At 40.6% G+C, this 26,720-nt stretch overlaps 1 protein-coding gene across 8 annotated transcripts in view; it reads left to right on the forward strand.

Moving 5' to 3' along the window:
* Positions 1 to 26,720, forward strand: part of LDB3 (LIM domain binding 3) — a 170,787-nt gene that overhangs the window by 102,473 nt on the left and 41,594 nt on the right. For 7 of the 8 annotated variants that reach the window (XM_087701852.1, XM_087701850.1, XM_087701851.1 and 4 more), the window contains 3 exons: positions 6,189 to 6,358; positions 10,931 to 10,967; positions 23,730 to 23,765. In XM_087701852.1, coding sequence (XP_087557978.1) covers positions 6,189 to 6,358; positions 10,931 to 10,967; positions 23,730 to 23,765 — 243 coding nt within the window. The remainder of the gene's footprint in view (positions 1 to 6,188; positions 6,359 to 10,930; positions 10,968 to 23,729; positions 23,766 to 26,720) is intronic. The other variant, XM_087701853.1, reaches the window with a different exon arrangement.

The raw sequence follows: 26,720 nt of genomic DNA on the forward strand, positions 1-26,720 counted from the left end.
GTGCAAACAGCTATCGGCAGATTTGCTGTTGTCCTAGATAGCAAAATTATTCAAATCAAGGATGGGACCATTTGTATCTCAGAACAATCCAAGGCAAATTGTGTGAGAACCGAACTTGGATGGCAGTGCCTCATGAAGCATTCATGGCTTCCTGTCCATGATATTGTTAATATCAATATTAATATTGCTAATATCAATTAATCCTGGGTTAATATGTGACATCATTGGTGTTTCTGCAAAAGAAATAGAAGTGTTCTTGGAATGGGTTGGGTTTATTGTTCTTAATTGTATAATTCTGGTACTGAAAGCAATTTTCTTTCCTAATTACTTGCATAGTGATTATTATTTATACTATTTATGTTGTTTGTATTTTTTTTGTCGTGGATTGCACCAGTGAGGCTAAAACCAATTTCGTTGTATACATGATATACAATGATAATAAAGGCTATACTATAAACTCCTAATTGATATGAATGTCTATGGAGACTCTCAGCCATCCGTGTTATGGTTGATCCAAAGGTACTTTTTCAAAAGGCAATTGGACTTTGATTTTCCTTGAAGACATTTCGCTTCTCATCCAAGAAGTTTCTTCAGTTCTGCTGAAATGAAGAATTGAAGAAACTTCTTGGATGAGAAGCAAAATGTCTCCAAGGAAAAGCAAACACCAGTTGCCTTTTGGAAAAAAAAAAGGCCTAATGTATATTATTTTTGCATACACAATCTCTCTTGCCTTTATTTTATGCATGAATTAGAAAACTTTGGAGACCCCAGAGTCAATGTCCCTCTTGTACCTATAATAATATGTCTAGCCAGCTTATTTCAGTTGCAAAGTGTTAATTTGCTCCCTTATTCTTCTTTTTACTTAGGCTTATATATCACTTCATAGTGCTTTACAACCCTCTCTAAGCAGTTTACAGAGTCAGCCTCTTGCCCCCAACAATCTGGCTCCTCATTTTACCCATCTCCGAAGGATGGAAGGCTGAGTCAACCTTGAGCCTTGAGTCCCCTTTGGGGAAAAGGGCGGCATATAAATGTAATAAATGTAATAAATCAATAATAAATCAATCGAGCCTGGTCAGATTCGAACTGCCAAGCTGCTGGCAGCTGGCAGTCAGCAGAAGTAGCCTGCACTCTAACCACTGCATCACAACAGCACCATGTCTTCTTTTTTTCTCCTTTCTGACACATTCCTTTGGGTTTTCACTGATTTCTCATACTAATTCGTATTGCTTCTCCCAACATCATGTAATTATAGATCCCAATCACTCATTTTCTTTTCTCCTGAGTTTTGGAACTCATGAATCACCCTGAATTTCCACTGGCATAAATAGATGCATTTTCCCACCTCTGTAAAAATGAAAAAAACAACTGAAATGCTCAAGATTTCTTTCTCCTCCCGTTGTTTATCACCCACTTCTCTCAATGCTTGTTTATTTTAGAGGATTATTAAGCATGCAAACTCCCAACACTAACCTAAATCGTCAAAATAATTTCATCAGAGTTTAAAACAACATCACATCCTATTTTTGTCACTTTGGGTTTGAGGAAATAGTTTTACTCCTTCACTGTTTGGATAAGACCACAACTCCCCACTCCCCCTCGCATTAAATTCCAGTAATACTGTAACAAAGTCCAACCTGCCCATTTTCCAACTTTGGTGGGGAAAGTATTATATAAATTTAGCATCTGTACATTCTGAGTTCATTCACTCTACCCTGGGGAGAAGAGGGGCTACAAATAATCCTCAATTTAGAACTGCAGTTGGGACCAGAATTTCAGTCTGAGTCATAACAGTTATAAGTTGAGATAGTCACATGTCTGGATCCAATTTCAGGACCATTTTTTACAGTGATCATTAAGTAAATTACAAGGTTGTAAATCCAAATCCTTTCTCCAGAGTGGGCATATTTTTCCCCTAGAAATTGGCAAAAAAAACAAAAAACCACAAACCATTGGAAACTGGCTAAAAAGATGCAAATCATGGTCACATGACCAAAGGATGCTGCAACCAGTTGTAAATGTGGGCTGATTGTCAAGTGCCTACCATGCATAAAATAAAATATCTCTGTCTGTCTGTCTGTCTGTCTGTCTGTCTGTCTCTCTCTCTCTCTCTCTCTCTCTCACACACACACACACACACAGAAGCACTTGCAGGCATTGTAAAATCTCTCTCTCACACCCCCTCTCTGTGTGTGTGTGAGTGAGTGAGAGAGATTTTACAATGCCTGCAAGTGCTTCTGTGTGTGTGTGAGAGAGAGAGAGAGACAGACAGACAGACAGACAGAGATATTTTATGATGCCTGCAAGTGCTTTACAAGTGATACAGCACCTTTTCTGAAGTTGTTGTAACAGTCTTCAGTCGTAAATCTGAATGGGCCCATATTTGGCGGCAATGCTTCAGAGTGATTTCTCAGAGAGCTAATCACATTAGATTAAAATATCGGCCTACTGGGATAATGGATCCCAAAAAAGAAACCATATTCCACAAAACTCCAGTAGCTTCAGTGAAATTCCACCCAACGGGCATAGGGAGTTGGTTCGCTGGTTTAAACTTTGTGTATTATGGGACGCAGTGGCTCAGTGGCTAAGACACTGAGCTTGCCGATCAGATGGTCGGCAGTTTGCCGGTTCGAATCCCTAGAGCTGCATAATGGGATGAATTCCCATTACTTGTCCCAGCTTCTGCCAACCTAGCAGTTCGAAAGCATGCAAAAATGCAAGTAGAAAAATACGAACCACCTTTGGTGGGAAGGTAACAGCGTTCCGTGCACCTTTGGCGTTGAGTCATGCCACATGACCACAGAGATGTCTTTGGACAGCGCTGGCTCTTTGGCTTTGAAACAGAGATGAGCACCGCCCTCTATAGTTGGGAACAACTAGCATATACCTTATGCTAGTTACCTTATTATGAAAGGATTTATCTGCACGTGGTTGTTGGAAGCCACTTCTGATTTGCACTACTAGTAGAATCATATAGAGCAACTTTTTGAGAAATTTCTCTTTATACCTGATGTGTAGACTGTAGACGAAAATGTTTTGGTGTTCAATAAATTCCTCTCTTGCCAGAAAGATTTGGGGTCCTGTGGTACAAAAATTGTCCTCTTAGATAGCATTAGCCAATTGATTCTCCCTTGGTGGCCAGACATGATATATACTGTAGATCCTGGAAATTAGTCTTGCAGTTACATATTCAGATTCTCTGAAGTCCACAAATCTTAAATGTACTGATGAATCCCCTTGTCTCCCCACTAATTTCAGTGGATCTATTTTAAATACAATTGAGGTCTGCATTTAATCCTAATCAAAAGAAGCGAAGGGGAGTTAATGGAGAAAGGAAAAGTAAAAATCCACAATTCCAAGGGTAATTTCCACATCAGACTTCCTTAAGGACATCTCTGGACCAAATCTTATTTGTGTTTAGGAGGCATTTTGATAACACAGTCAGTTTGCTTTTCTTTTTGTGCTTTTTTATTTGGTGATTTGGGTGTTTTTTGTTTTTATTAGCATTCTCCTTTCATTTGTGCTTCGCAAGAAATCCCCCCCCCTCTTTTTTCCCTTCTAAATTCACAGTTTCCCTTGCAGGCCTGTTTCGGCTATGTAGTGTCTATATCTCATGAAAGATTGATGTTCACAGATTGATTCCAGTTGATTCAGTTGATTACAATTCCAATCAGGCTTTTGTCATTTTCTGTCACTCTTAATAGGTTTTTGCTTTAATGGAGTAAGTTGAACTATTTTCTGCTGCTAGCACAAAGTGAATACTCAGACCAGAATTCTAAAATGTATTCTATTATTTGGATCAAGTATATGGACTTTCCCCCTCCTATATGGACTTCCCCCGCCCTCCGATATTACTAACTCTCTTGTTTCAGTAATAACTGTCAAAGATATAGTTAATATGGGGAACTATCTGACATCTATTGTTGGCTATTATTCTTTTAAGAAAATAAAAGCCAACAATAAACAAAGCAAAGTTCTCTTGGGGAGAACACAATTGAGATATTTGTTAACACAAGGGGAGGAGATATTTAAAGGCAGATTAGATAAATGCATGGAGCAAAGAATGATCATTGTTCAGAGCCAATATTTCACAAGACTCTGTGATGCTGACAAATGATATGGCAAATTCTGTCATAATCATTATCTGCTCGGGAGCTTCAACAGGCGTTTGGCTTTGTCATTGTTATAAACAGAATGCTAGATGAGATATGTACGATAGCTCCAGCAAGGCATGTGATGAGAAGACCTCTGGCTTTCTGGATGGTGTTGAACTATGAACTATGATTCCCATCAACTAATCTGACTGCCGTTGATTGGGTTTCACCAACATCTGTAGGCTTCCCCAACTTTCTTTATTCCACCGGATGTGCTCGGTGGCATTTTTTTTTTCATTCAACTAATCCTTTTCTTGTGAACATTGCACTGTTTGGTGATGCAAATCGAAAATTGTCCTTTCTTTCCTTCAAGTCATTCAACATGTCCTCCTGAGACTGTGATGGGTGCGTTGATGATGCTTTATTGGTGCAAATACTACTATCGAGAACAGTTTTTCAAATTCTTCAATTGTTCCCCTACCTCTGTGATTTCTAAGAGTTACGTTTAAGCTGCTATGATCTCTAGCCAACATGCATATTGGCCAGCCTCCTTTGGCTTTTGCTATGAATGTCAGAAGTAGCTGACTGAGATTTGGTGTACATCTGATCGGTTGTTCAATTGTAATGGGAGACTACTATATATTGGGAAGGTGGCAGAAGTAGAGTATAACTGTCAAGCATGCCTCATTCAACATCCAAAAAAGGAAACCCCCAACTCCAATTAGTTAGAGAAAATGTATTTTTACTAGATATGAAATGAAAACAGAGAAAGTGAAGCAAGATCTGAGGCAAAAAGGTGCGAACTTGTATATATCAAAAGTTACTCAAATCTGTCCCCCCAATTACCCCGTCCAATGTCCTATCTCCAACCCCCAAGAGTGTCATGTGGGATGCATCTTCAGGTGGCCTCATTCAGCTGGTATGCAGAGATGGTTGGCCTTGACCAAACCCAAACACGGACCTTCAGCATGTGCAGAAGATGGTGAGAACAAAACTCCCTTTTTTGAGATGTCTCCACCAGCACGCTTCCCCTCCCAAATACCATGCACCCCCTCCCTCCCCGTTACTATGGCAGCCAATAGCAAGCAAGCAAGATAGATGCTGACAGTAACTGTCCCTGGAGAACAAAAATCATGAAGGACAGTGGGAATTAGGAAATGATATGTGGCATTGAATCTTCATACCCAGCCCATGAAACCACCACAAAGACGTAGCCCTAGAAAGTCCATTCAATATAATTCCATTCAGCTTCTTAGGACCCAGTGATAGTGATAGTTTCACATAGATGTGGCTTCCCACTGTGGTCTCTGCTGGTCTGCAAATCCTGCAACATCATAAACATGGAAGTCCTAACCACACAACACACTTAATTGGATAAATGATGGGGCAAACATGTTATAGGGACTTCACAAACTAATCAGAAGAAGAGAAGAGTAGTCTAAACCCAATACAGAAAGCCTTTTCATTAGAGAACTCATTGTCAAGGCCTCCCAAACACCAATTAGATGCAGTATTAAAACCACACTTCCTACTCTAAGCCATGCCAATGAGGAGGGAGCTGGTGAGGTTGTAAAGTCTTGGCAGCATTCTCTTGGTGAAAAGGCTTGGGGAAGATCTGTTTTTTTTTCCTGGAAAATGTAGGTGTGGATTCTGTATTCCCAAAGGTTCAATGTTTAACTCAGTCCTTGTTCTAAGTAGTGGAAACAGGTCAGCAGCTTCCTGGAATTATGAGTAATCCTATGCCATTCTCTGAACTGCTATGGTGGTTGAGATATTTCAGAAAGTTGCAAGCCAGGCAAATGAATAAACTGGTAAATTTTACTTGTCTGATGTGATGAAGAAAATGTCAGATTAGTTCTCTTTGTGTGACGTGCGTTCTAGATAACAATGTTCTCCCTGCTTCCTGTGAAGAGAAAGGCAACTTTGCATCATGGCTTCCTTGTATATCTGCTTGTTTCACAAGTAACTCCTTCATTTCTGTGGCTAAGAAGCAGCAATTGTGGATCTGAGGCTAAACGTCAGCAAGGATGTTGGGGAAGGGCGGGCCGGATCTCATAAGCTATGTTACAGTGCCTGTTACTTTCTGCATTGCAGTAACCTTCCTGTTAAAGACCCTCATGTAGACAGTGCCTCTCCAGTCTATCAGGCTGTGCTTAAAAACCAAAACAAGTCTGAAGATGAGCTGGATGATTGGAGCCGCCGATCTTCCAACTTGCAGTCAAAGTCCTTCCGAGTCCTTGCTCAGATGACAGGAACTGAGTACAGTAAGTCCAGCTGGGATGCCCAGTTCACCTCTTTCATGGAAAACCTCCTTTCTCCTCACTCTGTTGGGTATCAGTTGTCGGTGCTTGATTACACACACACACACACACACACACACACACACACACACACACACACACAGAAAGATAGACACATGGACTGACAAATAGATAAACACAAAGAGAGAGATACATTGATGATAGATAGATAGATAGATAGATAGATAGATAGATAGATAGATGGATGGATGGATGGATGGATGGATGGATGGATGGATGGATGGATGGATGGATGGATGGATGGATGGATGGATATGGACAGATGGAGGAATGAAGGGATAGACATGATAGACAGGATAGATAAATGATGGATGGATGGATGGATGGATGGATGGATGGATAGATAGATAGATAGATAGATAGATAGATAGATAGATAGATAGATAGATAGATAGATAGATAGATAGATAGATAGATAGATAGATAGATGATAGAGGGATGGATGGATAGACAGATTAGAGATAGACAGATGAGAGATGATAGTTAGAGGGATAGGGATAGACAGATGATAGAGATGATAGATAGATAGATAGATAGATAGATAGATAGATAGATAGATAGATAGATAGATAGATAGATAGATAGATAGATGATAGATAGATAGGCATACAGACAGATGTCTTTTTTAGGATAGGCCTCCAGGTCTCTATTATAAAATAAAAATCCTTTGGCTGAATCCTTAACTCTAAGGGGCAATAATCTAGGGGGAGCCTTTTTGTCCCTCCAATTTATTATACTTTTTCAGGCTGTCCTCTGTAATATTTATATCTTGTCTCACAACTAGGTATTTATTTAGTGATTTCATAACTACTTTTCAACAGAAATGAGAACACTATCACATTATCACAGGGTTGCAAGAGAAATGGACCACTATCACAGAATATGAAGACAATACAATATTTCAAGAAGTTCCTGAAGATGTCATTCAGAAGTGCTATTAGAGCCCCAATTGGGGGAGGGGTAGGAAGGGGGAAGGGTTTGTTATCATAAAGAAAAGGAGGAAGCAGGCAAATCCTCAGTTTCCAAGAAAAGCTAAATTACGTTTTTTTAAGGAACTTTTGTTTGTAATTCACTGAAAACCACTACCAGATTTGAAATGGCATTGTTTGGGGTTGCTTTCCATTGGCACAATCATCTTCAGTGTTAACTCCTTTCTAGCACTGATGATGTTACCCAGTCTGGTAATGGAACATCTGCAAGAAAACAATCAAGCTCAAAGAACCCCATCCCACCATCTTACTCTCTCTGTAATACTTCCAAGTCTTGGTGAAATTGCAGACAGTTGTCCTGTTCACACAATATACTTAATTGGGTCAATGGAACACAAGAATATTGTGAAAACATCAAAAATAGCATTGATCTAATCACTTAATCCTCCCAGAAGGTTAGAATCACAAATGTCCCAGTTTTGCCCAGATTACAACCATCATAAACTCTGTTGTGAAAATACCATCAAAATCCATCTCCAAGAAAAGAGATGGAGAAGATCTTCTGTTAGAGAAATTGCAGGTGAAGAACATACCTTCGGACACTAAGTGACTTCACTCAGAAGTCTGTTGGAGTCGTCTCAGCCCACGGAGAAAGGAGGCAGTGATCTTTAATGCCCAAAGACAACTTAGAAACAATTATTGTAATTGCAACAAAACTACCAAGGAGTTTTGATTGAGTTAGCAGTGGAATGCTAGATGTATTTTGTAAGAACGTAGTTTATGGCCATGAAAATGCCATACATTCATGAAGAGATGAGAATGGAGGGTAGATAGAAATAGGCAGATTTTTAGGAGATAGAGATAGAATGTTTCTGAGATACATCGGTTACTTTCAACATAGGCAACTCGGTGTAATTTACAGCATTTGCATAATTGAGGTACATTGGCACCATGAAGTGACATAATTGATGCAATTATGTTATTTGCATTAATTTATATCATTTGAGGCAAATGATGTAAATTAAGTCAATTGTCCAGACTGCATTGGATACAATCCATGTTGTTATTTGAGTTTAAAGCCCTAATTAAAAATTAGTTGCTGCATTTAAGTGGGGAACTGTAAACCCAAGGTTTTACTATCTTTGTTTTAAAGCATTTTTGCATTCCATTTTGTGGCATTCCGATAATCAGTTTCAAGTGCAGGTCCTTGAAAATATCACAATATCCAGCCTAGAGTTTATAGTAGTGATCATCAGAGGAGGAAAATCTATGTTCTGCAAGATGGTACACAACTACACACCATAATTTGGGCAGAAAAAACTATCAATAGAACTGTGCTGGTCTATGACCATATTAAACCTTTGATATGATTTGACTTGACTTGATCTGCTCAATAGATCATGCCAACCTCCTTGTAAACAAATGCAGCAAAACAAGATTTAAAATGAGGCTCTAGTCTCACGTGAAAACAACTGTGTTGATTCTCAGCAATCAATTCCTTCAATCAATTCCTTGTCTACCTGATCACAATGAATTCCCTTCGAGGTCACTTTTGACCTACCTCAATAACCTTCTGAACTGTTTAACTCAGGTAAAGTTTCCAAAAACAGTGATTAGGGTTGATGCACCACAGGTAGTTCTCGACATAACAGTTCATTTAGTGAACGTTACAACAGCACTTCAAAAAGTGACATGACCATTTTCACACTTATGACCATTTAAGCATCCCCCATGGTCGTGTGATCAAAATTCAGAAGCTTGGCAACTGCTTCATATTTATGACGGTTGTAGTGTCCTGGGGTCACTGATGAGCAAAATCAATAGGGAAGCCTTTTACGACCTTCTGACAAGCAAAATCAATGAGGAAGCCAGATGCACTTAACAACCGTGTTGCTAATTTAATGACTGCAGCGATTCACTTAACAAACGTTGCCAAAAAAATGTCATAAAATGGGGCAAAACTCAGTTTTAAAAATTCTCACTTAGCAACATAAATATTGGGCTCAATTGTGGTCCTAAGTCGAGGACTACCTCTTCTCAGAAGGAAGTCCACCAAATAAATCCATAGAAATTGAGAAGTTTGCTTCCACATCAGCAGAGCCAAAGCACTGAATTGATTATTTAGCCCAGCCTCCTAAGTTAAGGCACATGTGAAGGAACTTTACAACAGTTGTGTTTCTCATTCTGCCTCTTCTCTACAACATTCTCACTTGATTTGATTTGATTTGATTTGATTTGACTTGAATAGTCCCCCTAAACCATTGTAGATTCCTGGCCCATATATAGAAAAGTCTTGTAAGATAAGGAAATTGCCTCAAACTAAGAAGTGATTTACCAGATTTGGTGTGATTCTCCTTGGTCAACAAGTCACCTGACTCTTGGAAAAAGCTTGGGAGTGGGTGAAGACCATAAAGGATAGAAAGATCTCCTTTTGAGCTTCTTAAAATTTCAGGATATAGTTTGGTTTTACCCGTACTTGATGAAATCATTTTCAGAAGCGTAGATAACTGGTCCTTCTGCCTTCTTCTGACACTGAAGTCTATTGAAAAATGACTGAAAACTTTATAGTTCCTGCTGGGCCAGATACATAACATTTCAGAAAGTCATGGCATAATGTTCTGAAGAGTTCAGGAGAACTGGCTGAAGGCAACTTCTCAGCCCAGCTAAGAAGAGCTAGGCAGCATCATTTTGACCATTGTGTCTATACTGTGCAGGGGGGTGGGGAACTCTATGCTGAAACTAGATCAGAAAGAAAGTCTTCAAATCAAAACAATAGCAGTTCATACAGACTGAAGCATGCTCCACTACAAGAAGATTCCAAATTTCAAACTAAGTCATGATATTAGCAGTGGTTACAATAAGTTGCAGATATTTTTAAGACCAATGCAATATCTATGCCAGACTCTGGTCTGAAATCTCACAGCCAAGCCCCCCAAGTAATCCACTTCCCATAGGGCTATCTGGATTAAACATTGTTTTGCATACCAGATGAACGGTGCTGTCAATCAACCATCTAAATGTAAAGAATGAATCTATCACCAACCCTCATTAACGAAAAGCCAAACAACCCTTCTGATGTTCACTTTATTCTTTTCACAATTATTAAACACTCCCTGCTTTGGGATTGGCTAGATCAAATATCAGGTAATCTGTCAATAATGCCAGCATAAATCCATTTTCCTAAAAGCTTATTTGGGGAGACTTTTGAGATTGAGAAAGCAGACAGGCATTTCAGAGAGGATTCAAATTAAAACTTCGCATATCCCAGTTTTCAAAGTTTCAAAACTTTGAAAACTGGGATGCAATGGCCTTAGCTACAGAATGAATTGGACACCTACTTTGTCCCCCATTCTTCAAATAAGTCCCATTGGGAAATATGACGATGATCTAAACTGGAAGGTATGGATACTTTCTGGATAAAATAACTGATGTTGAGAGATTCTGGTAGATTTCCTCTTTAGAGTTGTCCTTTTCTGGTGAGAGTAAAATGTAGTTCTTCCCCACAAACTGTAGTAAGGTTTCATTCTCCATTCAAACGTCTTGCTTGATGCTTCTCCTTCTAACATTACCAATTTTTCATCTGCAGTGCAAGATCCAGATGAGGATGCCTTGAGAAGATCAAGGTAGGCAATTAGCTACCTTCTGGCCTTCTGTTTACCGATAACAAGAACTAGCATTAATTGAATTTTTTTATGCCCATTAGATTTTTTTCACCCTTAAAAAAAACCTACTACTTCTACTCAAATCACTAAAATACAAACATGCTTTTGGTTTAACCAGATGTCCCAAGCAGACCAGATCAGAACTTACTGTAATTCCAGGGAGCACTTGATGAGAAGTTTTGGTAGAAGGATCTCCCAAGGGTTGTGATGGGCTAACTTTGCCAGAAAGACACAGCGAACTGGCCTGCATGTGCTTTGCCCTACTCTTGGATTGCAGTTTTAACAAGCATTTATTGGGATGATGCTGGGATTAGCATTTGTTTCAATGGAGGTGCACAAATGTTGTTATTCCAATGTTATGAACAAGACTACCAAAGAGTGTCATTGCAGAAACTAAATCGAAGGGGGAAGTTTAATCCATTCCCAATAAATTGATTTGGATCAATCTTCTCAAAATACTGCAGTGTGAGCACACAGGACTGCTTTTGCTACTAGAGTGAAATGTTTGTCCATTTGCAAATATTTAGAAGCTCAGGTTTTTTTTTAACCTATCTTAAGGTGGTTGCGATTGTGTTCTTGGAATTGGCTACCAGCTTCCCTTTTGTTTTCCTCTAGTTTAGTTGTGATGGTCTAGAGAAGATAAACCTCTTCTCTTGTTGTCATATCCCTGCCTTCCTGAATGCCTTCTTAGAAACAGAAGTTCATGATCTGGCTTATTTGTCCTGCCAAAGTTCCCATTGTGCTAACACAGGTTGGCTTTGGTTGAGTTTTGAACCTGAGATTTTTGTCTGTAATTGCTGAAGTATATTTGCAACTAAATTTAGCTGCTTTCCATGAGGGATAACAGTTATTGACCTAGTTGGAATTCTCCTTCTATCTTCGGCCTTAGAAGATCTACAGACCAAGATCTTCACTGCATGTAGCAGAATTCTTATGGAACAGAGATATAAATTGCATAGGTTGCCAAATTTGTACATGGAAGACATTTCTGTGTAAGAATTGTGATGCGGTCTCAGCATCCCAGTTGTCCTGGGTGAAGTTTTAGTTGCATGTACACCTGCCGTATATGTACTGAACCATCTCAGGAAAATGTACCCATCTCTTAGAGATTTGACAAAGAGTCTGGTAATAGTTGTGATTACTCCAATTCTGTTTTGAGATTTAAATTAAGCTTCTGGGTGATGAGAAACATCTGGGTAATTATAGCAGCTGGCAGAACCAACCATAGATATTTTCTTTTCATATCTCTGCCTTAGAAATGCTGTCACTGCTGATGGTAGAGTTGGCTACCAACAGTATTTGGGTGGCTCCAAGAGCCAGCAATGAATATAAACATTTCTCATTAGTGAAACCCGAAGGAATTGGATGCTATCCAAGGAACAGAGATAGCTTTAGGCTTTTGGGGAACCAGGGTGGGACTGTATTTAGGGGTCTTCACAGAAGATTGGTGTGTGTGCGTGTGTGTGTGTGTGCGTGTGTGTGTGTGTGTGTGTGTGTGTGTGTGATGACTTTGAGTCAGAGTTGCTAACTGACCCCTGCAATTTTCTGAGCAACATTTTTTGAAGCAGTTTGCTCTTGTCTTCTTCTTCTTCTCAGGGCTGAGTGTGACCAGCCCGATGTCACCCAGCTGATTTTGTGCCTAAGGTAGAGCTAAAAGTCACAGTCTTCCAGATTCTAACCTAATGCTTGGACCATTAGACCAACTAACTCTCTTTTATAACCTATGCAGCTGACCTACAGTGGTGGCCAAAATTCTGGAAACCTTTTGGGGTATTGGAGCATATATATGGAAAGATCATTTAATCAAGAATGTGATGCAACAAAGTTTGTTCAATTATCTCTATTCTATGAAAAGTTATAGCCAAATAACCAGAAAAAGGAAGCACAACTGCTTTAACTGTATGCCAAATGTGCTTCTCTTCTTTTGATGGTAATTACGGGTATCTATGAATGAGTAAATGAAAGAAAGAATGAGTGAATAAGTTGTAATTCATAAGATTGTTGGATTTCACTTGGCTAACAAATGTGGTAGAATCCATAGCCTCTGCTGCCCTACCATTGCTTGGTTACTAGGTACGTGATAGCAAGCTGGGTTGAGGAGGGAAGGGACGGAGGAAGGAAGGAAAAGGGGAAGGAAGAAAAAAGGAAGGGAAGGAGAAAGGAAGAAGGAAAGTGAGGGGAAGGAAGGAAAAAAGGGAGGGGGAAAAGAGAAGGGAGGGAGGAAGGAAGAAAGGTGGGGGAAGAAAGGTAGGGTGAAGGAGGGAAGGAAGGAAGCCATATTAAATCAAAGGCAAGTATACCTGTAATGCAAAAAGTAGCATGCCCTGGAAAAGCTTCTGTCTGTGATCTAATTTATCTTTCTCTCCACCGGTCATGTTTGGGAAGCAGTAGAGATGTTCTTAAAGTAATTAGGCTAACAAAAGTTCTAAGAAAACAGGGTGAAGCCCAAATTAATGAGACTTCAATGACGATGTGATTTAAATTAAGGGCCACTTTTAAAAATGTAATTTGCAGCTAAGAACAATTCCAAGGAGAACTGGAACTGCAGGCAGCAGGAAGAAAGTCCTTCGGTTTCTTCTCCTGCTGGGCTGAAATGATCTTTTAGGGAAGGAGGAAAGAGAATTCGACTCTCTGTCTCCATCACTGGAGCCGCTTCTGCTTCTAATTTCATCCATGCAGCTAATGCAGTAGAGCAGGGGTATCAAACTCAAGGCCTGTGGGCCGCATCGAGGCTGTGGGGTGCTTAGATCTGGCCTGCAGGGCCACCCTGGAAACAGTGAAGGATCAGCCCACAGTGCCTCTGCCAGTGAAAACAGACTCCCAAGCTCTGTTTTTGGCTGGGACGGCCTCCTGCGACCCTCTGCCAGCAAAAACAGAGCTCGGGAGGCCACACATGGCCCTCCTGAGCTCTGTTTTCACTTGCAGAGGGTTGCAGGATGCCAGCCCAGCTGAAAACGGAGGTTTGAAGCCCGTTTTTGCTGGCAGAGCACTCGGGCGACCACAGGTGCCCCTGACACGAGTGATGTCAAGTGGGCCGTGCCCATCTTGGCCCCTCAAGGTCAAACACAACTCTGATGCAGACCTCAATGAAATTGAGTTTGACACCCCTGTAGTAGAGTGTCCAGCATAGACATCAGACCATCTTCCTGAATTCCATGGGTTGCTACAATAATTTAGAAAGGTCACCCTCTTGTTTTTACAAGCATGCAGGTGAACTGTGTTGGAAACTCCAACCAGAGGTCTGATTTGATCTGAGGGTTGGGTTTTGGGTTTTTTTTTTTTTTTGAGAAAAATAGGATTCATTCATTCCCTTCTCAGTGGTACAGCCTCTTGCTTCCATGCACCACTGAGTGTTGACCATGGGACTTAGTCAAGGCAATCAGACTTCCTGTAGACATTTTCAGGGGAAAGCAAATCCATCTCCAGATGAACTTCACAAATCAGTTTGAGGTGGAATTGTGGAGGACAGGGGTGTCAAACCCAAGGCCCGGGGCCTGGATCTGGCCCATGGTGCTTAAATCTGGCCCGCAGGGCCACCCTGGAAACAGCAAAAAAACTAGCCCTTGGTGCCTCTGCCAACAAAAATGGAGCTGGGGAGGGCCGCATACAGCTCTCCTGAGCTCCATTTTCGTTGGCAGGTTGCATGAGGCCGTTGCAGCCAAAAATGGAGCTTGGGACCCTGTTTTCCCTGGCAGAGTACTTGGGCCGCCACAGTTACCCCTGACATGAGTGATGTTTAGCTGGCCATGCCCCCCCTGCCCCCCCCCCCGAGGTCAAACACAACCCTGATGTGGCCCTCAATGAAATCAAGTTGGAGAAAAACAGAATCTGTGGATGAGAATGCAATACTTTCTTTTCCATCTGATTTGATTCATTCTCTAGAACGGCATCTAAACAAATTTAAATTTTTGAAGTTGTGTGCTTAAAAAGGAGGGGGGGTGGCGTTTACTAGCCTAACAAACCCTCCAAACAAAATCAATTTTTTTCAATAAACCTTTTATCTTTTGTTATTTTATTTTTTTAGCCACTCAAAAGTCTTTTTAAAAAAAGAATAGACTTGTATTGACCCAAATTCAATTAATTTGAATGAATTGCAGGTGTCGTATAGTTACTTAAGGGAATACCCTCTTTCTTACCACAACACTGATGCCACTCGAATTTTGTCATTCAAAACCCCAAATAGATGGGCATTATTTATGCCCTAATCTATGACATCACTTCCAGGGAGTATCCATTGTTCCAGAGGTGGCATTCAGCAGGTTCTGACCAGTTCTGGAGAACCTGTAGCGGAAATTATGAGTAGTTTGGAGAACCGGTAACTATCACCTCTGACTGGCCTCACCCTTATCTATTCTCTGCCTCCCGAGTCCCAGATGATTGGGAGGGAATGGGGATTTTGCAGTATCCTTCCCTTGCCATGCACATCAAGCCACACCACACCCACCAAGCCACGCCCACAGAACCGATAGTAAAAAAAATGTGAATTCCACAACTGCATTATTCCATAATAACAGAAAGATAACCTCTCTACTGCTATTCAAATCACTACTTGCTGTAGAACGAGAAGCTAACCTAGACGCAGAAAGCCTTCGCATTTGTTTGTGTGTGCTGTTAAACTTTTGTTTGCTGGAGCAAATGGAAATTTGCTGGCCAAAGGATGGATTTCTAGCAAAAGCAGCCCTGTCAAGCCCAACCAAATATGGCCAAGAAAGGAGAATTGGGTGCTTCCAAATTTTAGAGCAATTCTGATTGTTGCCCCCTTCCCCCCACAAAAAGATTTCGCTTTGTCCTTTTTATTTTATTTTATTTTAACACAGCATTTGGAGGCAACTTAAACCCTATCTCTCCATCCTTTATCTCTCTCTCCTGCTCTCTCTCTCTCTCTCTGTGTGTCTCTCTCTCTGTCTCTCTCTCTGTCTCTTCCCCATCCCTTTGTCTTTCCATGCCACAGGGAGAGGTTTGAAACGGAGCGTAACGGCCCACGTTTTGCCAAACTGCGCAACTGGCATCACGGCCTCTCTGCGCAAATCCTTAATGTCAAGGGTTAACTGTCCTGTGGCTAAAGTGCCCAGCTGGAAGAGGAATATAATATAAACACCTTTCCTGAGTTTAGCATAAGAGCAGCCTCCACAAATCTTGAGAAGCTAAAAACATAACTGTTATTTGTTTTCCAAATTATTTCATTTTTTCCTCTAAGTGCTTGCCTTTGTTATTATGGTTTCTTTCATCCAGCCTGTAAGTTCTCTCAATTGTAAAGTGGCTTGATTTGGTTGGCCAATTCGTAGATCCTGAGTCATTAAGAGACAATGTGAGTTGGCTGTTACGATTTCTGGCTTTTAACCAATGTATATTGAATGGGGAAGTGGGTATATACATATTTATAGCCAGATTAAAGCTCTATTGCTATAGAACCGTGATGGCGAACCTATGGCATGCGTGACAGAGGTGGCATACAGAGCCTTCTCTGTGAGCACATGCGCCGTCGCCAGCTGCTCTTCTGGTTTCTGGCATGCAGATCCGCAGGTGCCAGAGTGCTGGAAAACAGCTTGGAAAACAGCCAAAACACCAGGCCATTTTGGGGGCATTTTCAGGCTATTTTCAGGGCTGGTTTTGGGCCAGTTTTTGCACCATTTTTGGACTGGTTTCTGGGCCATTTCTAGACCATTTTTAGTCTGAAAAATAGCCCCAAAATGGCCCTCAAAACGGCCTGATAATGCACCCAAAAACGGCCAGAAAACAGGCCATTTTCTTGGCCATTTTGAGGCCATTTTGTGGGGTGTTTTTCAGCCGTTTTCAGGCTGTTTTTCAGGCCATTTTCAGGCTGTGTTTGGACCGAAAAATGGCTTGAAAATGCCCAAAAAACAGACAAGTGCATGCCAGCCAGCTGGTCTTTGGGTTTTAGGCGCTCCATCGCACATACATGCATGCACATGCATGCATGTTCCAATTTGGGCACTCGATGCCGAAAAGGTTCGCCATCACTGCTATAGAATATAGATGAAAGAATATTGGAATTCAGAAGTTGGAAGAGAAATGTATTGTATCTAGGACTTGGATCAACACTCCAGTTCTCATAGTTGGCAGAGTTCATTTAGGTCATATTGATGAAGTCACTTGGTACAGATAGTCCTCAACCTACGACCACAATTGAACCCAGAATTTATGTTGCTAAGGGAGACATTTGCTAAGTGAGTTTTGGCTCATTTCACAACCTTTCTTGCCACAGTGGTTAAGTCAATCACGGCAGTTGTTAAGGTAGTAATCCGGTTGTTAAGTGAGTCTGGCTTCCCCATTGACTTTGCTTGTCAGAAAATTGCAACAGGTGATCACATGACCCTAGGACACTGCAACCGTCACAAATATGAGTCAATTCTCCAAATGTCTGAATGTTGATACGTGACCATGAGGACGCCTCAATGGTCGTAAGTGTGAAAAAACATTTTTTTCATTGCCGTTGTAACTTTGAATGGTCACTAAATGAACTGTTGTAAGTTGAGGACTACCTGTATTCTGGGTTAATTCACATTTTCCCCCCTTGTGTGTTGGGTATGTTGAAGAGGCAGGGTTTATTACGTTACATCATTGTGAGTAACAGCGTTGGAAGCAGAAGTTCAGAAGCAAAAGGCAAGTTGGCCAGAAAGAAATATATATAAGATAATTTATACACTGAGTTGTTGACAGCATGGTGTAACATTTAGATGACATTTGCTTTTTGTGTATTGCAGTTGCTTTGAAAGTTACTTTTCTTGTATATAGCAGCGTGGTTTTATCTGAAATAAAGAATCTCAAAACAGATTATCGTATTTGCCTTTTTACCTTAAGTCCCTTAATTTATTGTTCTCTTTGATTTGCAATGGAAAAATCTGTTGCTTCTTTAAATTGCACACTGTGAACTGAAAAATTTGAATGCTAGAGAAATCAGGACAGGCAGAAAATACTTGCGTTAATACTCAATTTAAACAGAGAGTTTTATTATCAGTTGCAACTAAAGCTTTGTGGGTTTATTGCAGACTAATGTCCATTTGTTCACATTTGTGGCCTTCATTGTTTGAGGGAGTGCACACACAAATTAGATGTGTACTGCTTAAATCAGGAAGGGGCAGAATCCAAGTTATTACATAGTTTTATACAGGATCTCTCTTTTTTCCCCTCTGCAAATAACTGGCTGGCACAACCTAAACTCTTTATTGCTCACACTGAAGTTAAACACGCAAGACTCTGCATTGCGTTTTGTCCTGGCCATCTCTCACACTAGTTTTTGAACTAAAAAGTGTTCCTCTCCCAGTACCCTTTGTCCTGCGGGTAAATCTGTGCCATCTTTTCGCCTGGTGTGAGAGAAGGTCTCCTTAATTGATAAAACTGCCATGTAAATATTTTCCAAACGCAGGGCTGTGCAAGGAAAGACTTGGCACAGAGTTCCTGAGCTTCATGGACAGATCTTCACACTCCTAAAATGAACTAACGAATGAATGTTCCCTGAACATGAAATTGTTCCCTGCAAAAGCCAACTCCCCTTTCGCTCCTCTTTTCTTTCATATGGGAGGGGCCATTCACTGCCCACCTGTGGCCTTACTCCCAAGTCAACCCTGATTTCTGAGCTGTTCTTTTCTTGTGGCAACTCTGCACCTGCACACACTGGGAACAGGCTCCAGCTGTTTTTCTGCCTCACTGCTGTCTAGCTCTATAGGCACCGGATCACTGCCAGACGGCCTTGGTCCCATCTCTGCCTCCAACACTGAACCCTTATCAGAGCTCTCCCCAGCCTCCAGGATTGGCCCATGTTCCTCCCCAACCTCCTCATTGTCCGACTCTGCTGCCAGCTCTGCTGGCCGCTGGTGGGCCACAACACAGGTGCTCTTTCAGAAGGCAACTGGACTTTGTCTTTCCTAGGAAAACCAAAGTCCAGTTGTCTTTTGAAAAAGCACAGTCAATGTGGAGTAAATCAGAAAAGCAATTATGAGCACATCAACAGTTAAATACTGCACCCCCAAAAGACGTTGAAGTTCACCCTTACACACACTTTTTTTTTTATTGCGCATCATCGAAAGTCTCTCCCAGTTTCATTTCAGAGCCAATTCCCTTGAATGGAGTGCGATCATGGTTCTCTTGCTCACACAAGTTTTTACTTGATATTTAAATCATCAGATGATAAACAGGCATGTGGGAATTGGCCTGAGGCATGTATTCCAGAATTGCATTCGATTTGGGTGCAAAAGCGGAGAGTAATCACTAGCGTGATTCTTCTCCATCAGCTATTATACTATACAGTATAGCTTTTTGGGGCAGTAAGAAGAATTATTTTGAATCTTAACAGCTGACGTCCAAAGTATTAACCAATTTAAAATGAAGTCGTGCTTGTTGAGATTTGTGTTTTCTATTTCCTTTGAATTGGCTTCCTTTCTGCTACAAGGAAACTATCTTATTTATTCTTTCATATCATCCTGTTTCCTCTTTTTATTTCACAATGCCCCTGCCACCACTGCAGAGTAGTTCTTTCCATATAAGTGTTCAAATAAAATACGAAACAGGTAAGATTTATGTAGCCTTTTGTGCCTGGTGCAAACTGATAGAAGAGTACAACGAAACTGTTAATTCAGTGGTGAAATTCATTTTTTTTACTACCGGTTATGTGGGTGTGGCTTGATGGGCATGGCAAGGGATGGATAAGGCAAAATCCACATTCCCTCCCCACTCTGGGCCCAGCCAGAGGTGGTATTTGCCGGTTCTCCAAACTACTCAAAACTTCGCTACTGGTTCTCCAGAACCTGTCAGAATCTGCTGAATTTCACCCTTGAGTTAATTGCAATTGGTAATCTGCTCATCTGCTTAATTATTTCACTTTGCTGAAGAGAATTCAGTCGAGCATGGTTGTCAAGCAGCTGGACCTCCACCCAATGACTTTTACCCAGCATGCTTTAAGCAGAGCCTTCTTTAGCAAGATTTGTTAAAATCAAAGGCAAAGCATCACAAGAAACCTGGCAACTGAATGATTTCACATTTATTTGCCCTCCAAAAAGCACCTTTGGGTCAACTATAACCTGCGCTTTGTAAGCCATGTTCATCAACCAGTCAATGTGAATGTCTAAGGCAGGGGTCGGCAACCTTAAACACTCAAAGAGCCACAAAGGTCCTGTTCAATTCTGAAGCTGATCGGAAGTCCAGTTCCCCCACCATAGAGTCTCCTCCTAGCGCAGCATCCTTTTCCCTTTTCCCGGCTGGAAATCCAGTTCCCTCACCATAGTGTCTTCTCATAGCGCAGCGTCCTTTTTTCTTTTATTGACCGGCAACAGGGAACTGCAAACAGAGGGATGAAAGAGCCACATGCAGCTCTAGAGCCACAGGTTGCTGACCCATGGTCTATGGAGATTGTCAGTCATCCAAGTTATGGTTGACCCAGAGGTGCTTTTTTTTCAAAAGGCAACTGGGCTTTTTTTGTTTTCCCTTGAAGGCATTTCGGGTCTCATCCAAGAAGCTTCTTCAATCCTTCAGTTGATTGAAGACGTTCTTGGATGGGAAGCAAAACATCTTCAATGAAAAACAAAGTAAGTTCAGTTGCCTTTTGAGGGGGGAAAGCATATTTGAGAATGCTTTCCTTGCAGGGTGGGGAATTCTGGGGAATAGCAATTAGGGGACTGGAGGCTAAAACATATAAAGAACAGTTCCAGGAACTGGGTATGTCTAGTTTAATGGAAAGAAGGACTAGAGGAGACATGATACCAGTGTTCCAATATCTCAGGGGTTGCCACAAAGAAGAGGAAGTCAAGTTATTCTCCAAAGCACCTGAAGGCAGGTCAAGAAGCAACGGATGGAAACAAATCAAGGAGAGAAGCAAACAAGAACTAAGGAGAATTTTCCTCATAGTTAGAACAATTGATCAGGGAAATGATTTGCCTTCAGAAGTTGTGGGTGCTCCTCCATCCCTGGAAGTTTTTAATAAGAGATTGGACAAGCGTTTGTCTAAAATAGCATAGTGTTTCATGCCAGACCAGGGGGCTGGACTGAAAGACAACTCCCCCCCAGGTCCCTTCCAACTCTGTTATTCCATTATTCCGAAAGTTGAAGCCCACACATCTTCAAGCTGCCAAGATTAAGAAATGCTGGCATAGAGTTTGTGAAACTTAAAAAAAAGAAATGAATTCTTTGATTCTACTGATTCAAAAACACATGTGCTGAAAGTAAGGGTTTAATTGAGAGACAGCAGAGAATAAGCCATATGCTAAGGGAAGGGCCTAATAACAGACGCTTCTCTTTGACAAGAACAGAAGCAGATGATCAACAAGAGATAAAAGTGCCCTTGTGTTCTTTGTGTTCCAACGTTTTATTAATTGACAGATTAGCGTTGATGCTGGATGGTTTGTTCAGTCCTTACACATCTGCTAGGGGGAAATATAACTCTGTATGGATCACCGAGATATTCTTACTGCAGCTGTCTCCAGATTTCAGAAATTGCCATCATTCATCAGTTAAGGTTCCTACGATTTCTCAATTAAAATCTATTTGCATATAAATGAAATGATTGAACTGAAAGGGAAAAGCTGAGTTGTGTTTGGATGATACATATGTATATCAGAAACTTCAGAGATTTTTTTTAAAGTTCTCTCTGAAAAGGCATTAGTCATTTGCATTGCAATGATTTTATACTCATCCCAAATACAGTAAGCTGTGTTAAAGAAAAATATCGTAATTAATTGAGCTATTTTTTTGGGCGGGGGGAAGCTATCATTTCTGCCTAGTTTATATCTTGAAGGAAGAGTAACAAGATAGAGGAAAATGAAGTCCCCTTGTCTCCTAAACACAGTAAAGTAAAAAGAAAACTTTAATTGTTCCATTCCATTCTTTTAATCTGCCCCCAGATCAAATATGTTATTTATATGATTTTTTTTATTAAATTTTTTTTTGGTTACATAAACAATACATACCCACAACAGTGGGGGGGGGAAACCAAGCAAAAAAGAACAAGAAACAAAACAGAGAAGAAGAAAAACCCATCATCACATATAGCATGTCGTTTGGTTACAGGTGTTTTAACATTTATCATTCTTATACATTTATTATTTCATTTAATAGGTATAATTTAGTATCATTTCTTATTCCCTTACCTTTACTAGTTTATCCTAACTATTTTTCCCCCCACAGACACACTTTGTATATACACAACAATTAAAAAAGAAAAACACACACTCACAGCAAAAAAAAAAAGTATATGTTATATAAAAGTATATCAGCTGGTTACAACAAGTTTTTGTGCATCTCTTCCATTAATTCATATTAATTCAAATATCTTAACTCAAATGTTTACTATATTAACATCATCATACCTCCACTTTTAATTGACTACAGTTATTTAAACATCCTTCATCCTTAACTATACCAAAGATTTAATCCATAACCACATGCTGGCATTTCATTTACTTATTTATAAAATCCTCCATTAACATCAAATCCTCATATCCTGTTTCAGCTAAACATCCATAATATTTAATACCAAAAATTTCATCCTCCATGTATATAATTTATTATCATTCTCCTTTCTTTATTTAAATATATCCTATATCATAGCATTTTCCCCCTATTAGTTAAGATTTAACTGTATATAGATATAGTTTTATTTTATATAATAATTATTATTGTGATTAATAACCTTTATATATAGTCCAAAGATATTTCTAACCTTCCCTTCTCATATTTATATGATTTTTATGCTTTTAATTATACAATGCCCAGAGTTGCTCTGTGAGTTTGATGGGTGGTCTCACAATTTGACAAGGAAGGGAGAGGGAGGGGAGAGACAGAGGAGGGGGGGTGGGAAATATTGGCCAGGGGAAATAAATATATAGTGGCAAAATTTGAAGAACCTTCCCCTTATCTATTCTTACCCTTTGTTCAACTGGTCTAAGGGCTCGTTAGATGCTATTTCCAATATTATGTAATTTCCAATATAATCATTTATTGGGATTCCAGTTTCATATATATCTTTTGGGAGGAAGCTGTATTAAACACAAGGTCTTTTCAGTCAAGAGTCATAGGATTGCATCTGCAACTCTGTTTCACAACATTTATGAGTTCTGGCTATAGAATATCCATCAGTTCTTTCAATTGTCAAGGAAGTGAGTGCACTGAAATAATAATTGTTCTCCAGTAGCCTGACTTAAGACTGAGGACAGGGACTGTGAAGTCTAATTGCCTTTCTGTACTAAGTACAGGACTTTAAACTCTCCATGTTATAAACCTAGTTTCTAAATGTATGCATTGAATTGTATGCTCTTATCTTTTGTTAGTGAAAATAATTCTCCAGGCTAGAAATCTAGAAATTAGGGGGGACATCTGGGCAAACTGATTTCTAGGCAAGCTGATTGGATGGATGGATGGATGGATGGATGGATGGATGGATGGATGGATGGATGGGATGGGATGGGATGGGATGGGATGGGATGGGATGGGAGGGATGGGAGGGATGGGAGGGATGGATGGAAAGGGGAGATATAGGGTCATGCTTCGGATGCACAGAAAGAGACACATCATATCCCAACAAGAACTGAAACTGTCTTTTTGTGTCAACCGTTGTGATCAACTTGCTTCCCTTAATATTCAAGTGACTTTCCTACTGGTTGGCTGTAACCAAGCAAGCTGGAAATGCCTTCTGCCTCCTTTCAATTAACACCCTCCTACCTCACTGGGGTCTTGTCCACTACATATATTCATACTATTCCCCTCCTTCCACAGTGGCAAGAAACATGTTGCTGTGGCGACTGAAAACAGGTAATGTGCATTTCTGTTTGTTGCTGTGCTTCCTCCCAGTCTCAGATCTAGCGCATAATGGACTTTTACATGCCCTTCACTAATAGTAGGCTTTTAAACCCTCCTAACCTCATCCTGGATTTGTGGCTATTGGGTCAATGAGGTCCTTGGGTAGACTATGCATTTCAGCTATGAGGTTTCTTTAATTCACTTGACACTTCATTTTATATTTGTAAGTGTGTGTGTGCGTGCGCAGCCATGAAACCTTCTTTTGAGATTGAGTTCCATTTCAGTCAAGGTGGGTATTAAATTTCGAATATAAACCAGCTTGAGTTCTGCTTGAGATATAGTACAGCTTTCCAATTTTAAGTACCGTATTTTTCGGAGTATAAGACAAACAGGAGTATAAAAAGATTTTGAACAGGCAAATTTTAAAAAAAAGTTTTTGCACTCTGCAGACCTCCCAAAAACAGCCTTTTAGGAGGCTTATAGAGTGCTCATTTCTGCCCTCCCAGCCCCCAGGAGCTCTCTGAAAGCCTAAAGGCTCTGCACGGCCATTTTTGCAAAGTGGGTGAGGTTTCGGGAGGCAAAAAAAAAGCTGTATTCAGTGTATAAGACACACCCAGATTTTCACCCTCTTTTTTCAGGGAAAAAGGTGTGTCTTATACTCCGAAAAATATGGTATGTACATTTTTAAAAAAAATAATAGAAGTTTTGAGCACTTATGATCTCACGGAGGGGCTCTTTTGCACTGGGGATTGGGCTTCCTGGATCTTCTTTGCATGATAATAATACTTTATTTGTCAGTGCACAACATATGTACAATGAGACTGAGCTCCCTCAGTGCAACCACCCCCAACACAATACTACTCACAGTGAAGACAAAAAGTCCCTAACCCAATAAGTCATATTAACAAACACCCAATCCAGTGGGGAAATTCAATTTTTTTTACTACCGGTTCTGTGGCCATGGCTTGGTTGGCATGCTGTGGCTTGGTGGGCATTGCAGGAGAAGGATACTGCAAAATCTCCATTCCCATCCCACTCTGGGGAGGTGGCATTTGCCAGTTCTCCAAACTACTCAAAATTTCCACTACCGGTTCTCCAGAACCTGCTGGATTTCACCCCTGACCCAGTCCAATTGTACCAGTATGAACATGTTACACATTGCGCTGGCCTGCAAGTCCATCGTACTACATAGTTATGATGTTATTTCGCATCCAGGAGTCTGACAGCCCATGGATAGAAACTGTTCTTCAACCTGTTTGTGCAGCTGGCTATGCTTCTATATCTCCTTCCCAATGGTAGGAGGGTAAAGAAGTGCTGACCAGGGAGTGAGTGGTCCCTGAGGATTTCCCTCACTCTTCTAAGGCAGCAAGCCCTAGCAATCTCATCTAGTGGTGTCAGGGGGCAGACCACGATGTTTTGTGCTATGCTCACCACCCTCTGTAATGTTTTTCTATCCGCGGCTGTCAGACTGGCATACCATACTGTAATGCCATAAGAGAGGACGCTTTCTATTGTGGACAGGTAAAAGGAGTTCATCAGTTGTTGTTGTTTTTGCACAAGACCCTAAGAAAATTGAGTCTCTGTTGGGCCTTCCTGGATTGTGTTGTTTTTCCAGGTGAGGTCTTCCCTGAGATGGACTCCCAGGAATTTAAAGGAGGAGACTCTCTCTACACAGCCCCCCTTGATGTAGAGTGGGGCAGATTCCTCTCTCTTCCTCCAGAAGTCCAACATCATCTCCTCCGTCTTGCTGATGTTCAGGTGTAGGTTTCGTTTTAAACAACCTGTGGATAGTTTTGGGGGCTGAAAGGGTAAACGTTGCAATGTCACAGGGTGACATGTTTGGGCCCTCTTTTCTTCACTAGGGGAAGAGTATGAAGGGGAAGAAATCTCCCAGAATGAATTTAAATATAGACTATTTAGGGGAGACATTCAAAGTGTTCTTCGGATGTTGTGAATCCCTACAAGACGTAAGGCAATATTTTGCTCATTAATTCTACTTCCCCAATTTCAAAAAACTGGGGGGGGGGGGGGAGAAGGAACTGAAAGTTCCAAGCAAACTAATAAAATTGAGCCTTAAAGATCAAACACGTTTTCACGTTAGCTGCCAATCAGCATATCTCAGACTTTTTCTTAAAGAGCCAGTACCAATCGTAGGAGCCTTGTGCCATGTCTTGTAATCTTGTCATGGTAAGAAATTTGTTTTCTTTCACCTGAGCCAGGTGCTCTCTTACTCATCGTGGTCAAAAAGCTGTTGTGTGGTTGTGGAGCTTTCCTGCAATTGTAACATTGCGTTAAAATTATGAGAAAGTCTCTGGTGCGAAAGTGCCAAACCTGTCAATAGAGAGTATATGTCTGTAATATCTCACCTGCTTTGCAGGTTTTAAAAAGTTGTCATTTCCCTAATCAATACAAAATTCAATTGATCAATGAGGGCAATTGTCAAAGTATTGGATTGGTGTCTGTGTACTATATATGGCCTACCAAAAGGACAATTAACCAGTGCAACAGCTTACCTTCGGAAATCATGGGCGCTCCCATCATTGGAGGCTCTTAAGAAAAGACTAGACGGTTACTTATCTGAAATAATGTAGGTTCTCCTGCTTAAGCAGAGGGCTGGACTAGAAGGCCTCCAAGGTCCCTTCCAGCTCTATTCTATTCTAAAGAGTCTAAAGATGCAAATGCCAATTCCTACAACTAATCTGTTGAAGGACAGTTACAAATGTCTAGCTCTCACATAAATTATTCCATAGAGCAGTGTTTCTCAACCTTAACAAATTGAAGATGGGTGGACTTCAATTCCCAGAATTCTCAAGCCAGCACAGGGAATTCTGGGAGTTGAAGTCCACATATCTTCAAGCTGTTATGGTGCCTATAATGCCTTGTGTGAATTCTTAATGCACACATCCTTTCATAAGAGAAGCTTATCTCATTTATATCGAGCTGTGGCAGTTGCATCCTACATCTTAA

This window comes from Thamnophis sirtalis, unplaced genomic scaffold, assembly GCF_051295495.1.
Source record: "Thamnophis sirtalis isolate CommonGarterSnake01/CBP01778 unplaced genomic scaffold, rThaSir2_p1.2 scaffold_15, whole genome shotgun sequence".
Classification (NCBI taxonomy): domain Eukaryota; kingdom Metazoa; phylum Chordata; class Lepidosauria; order Squamata; family Natricidae; genus Thamnophis; species Thamnophis sirtalis.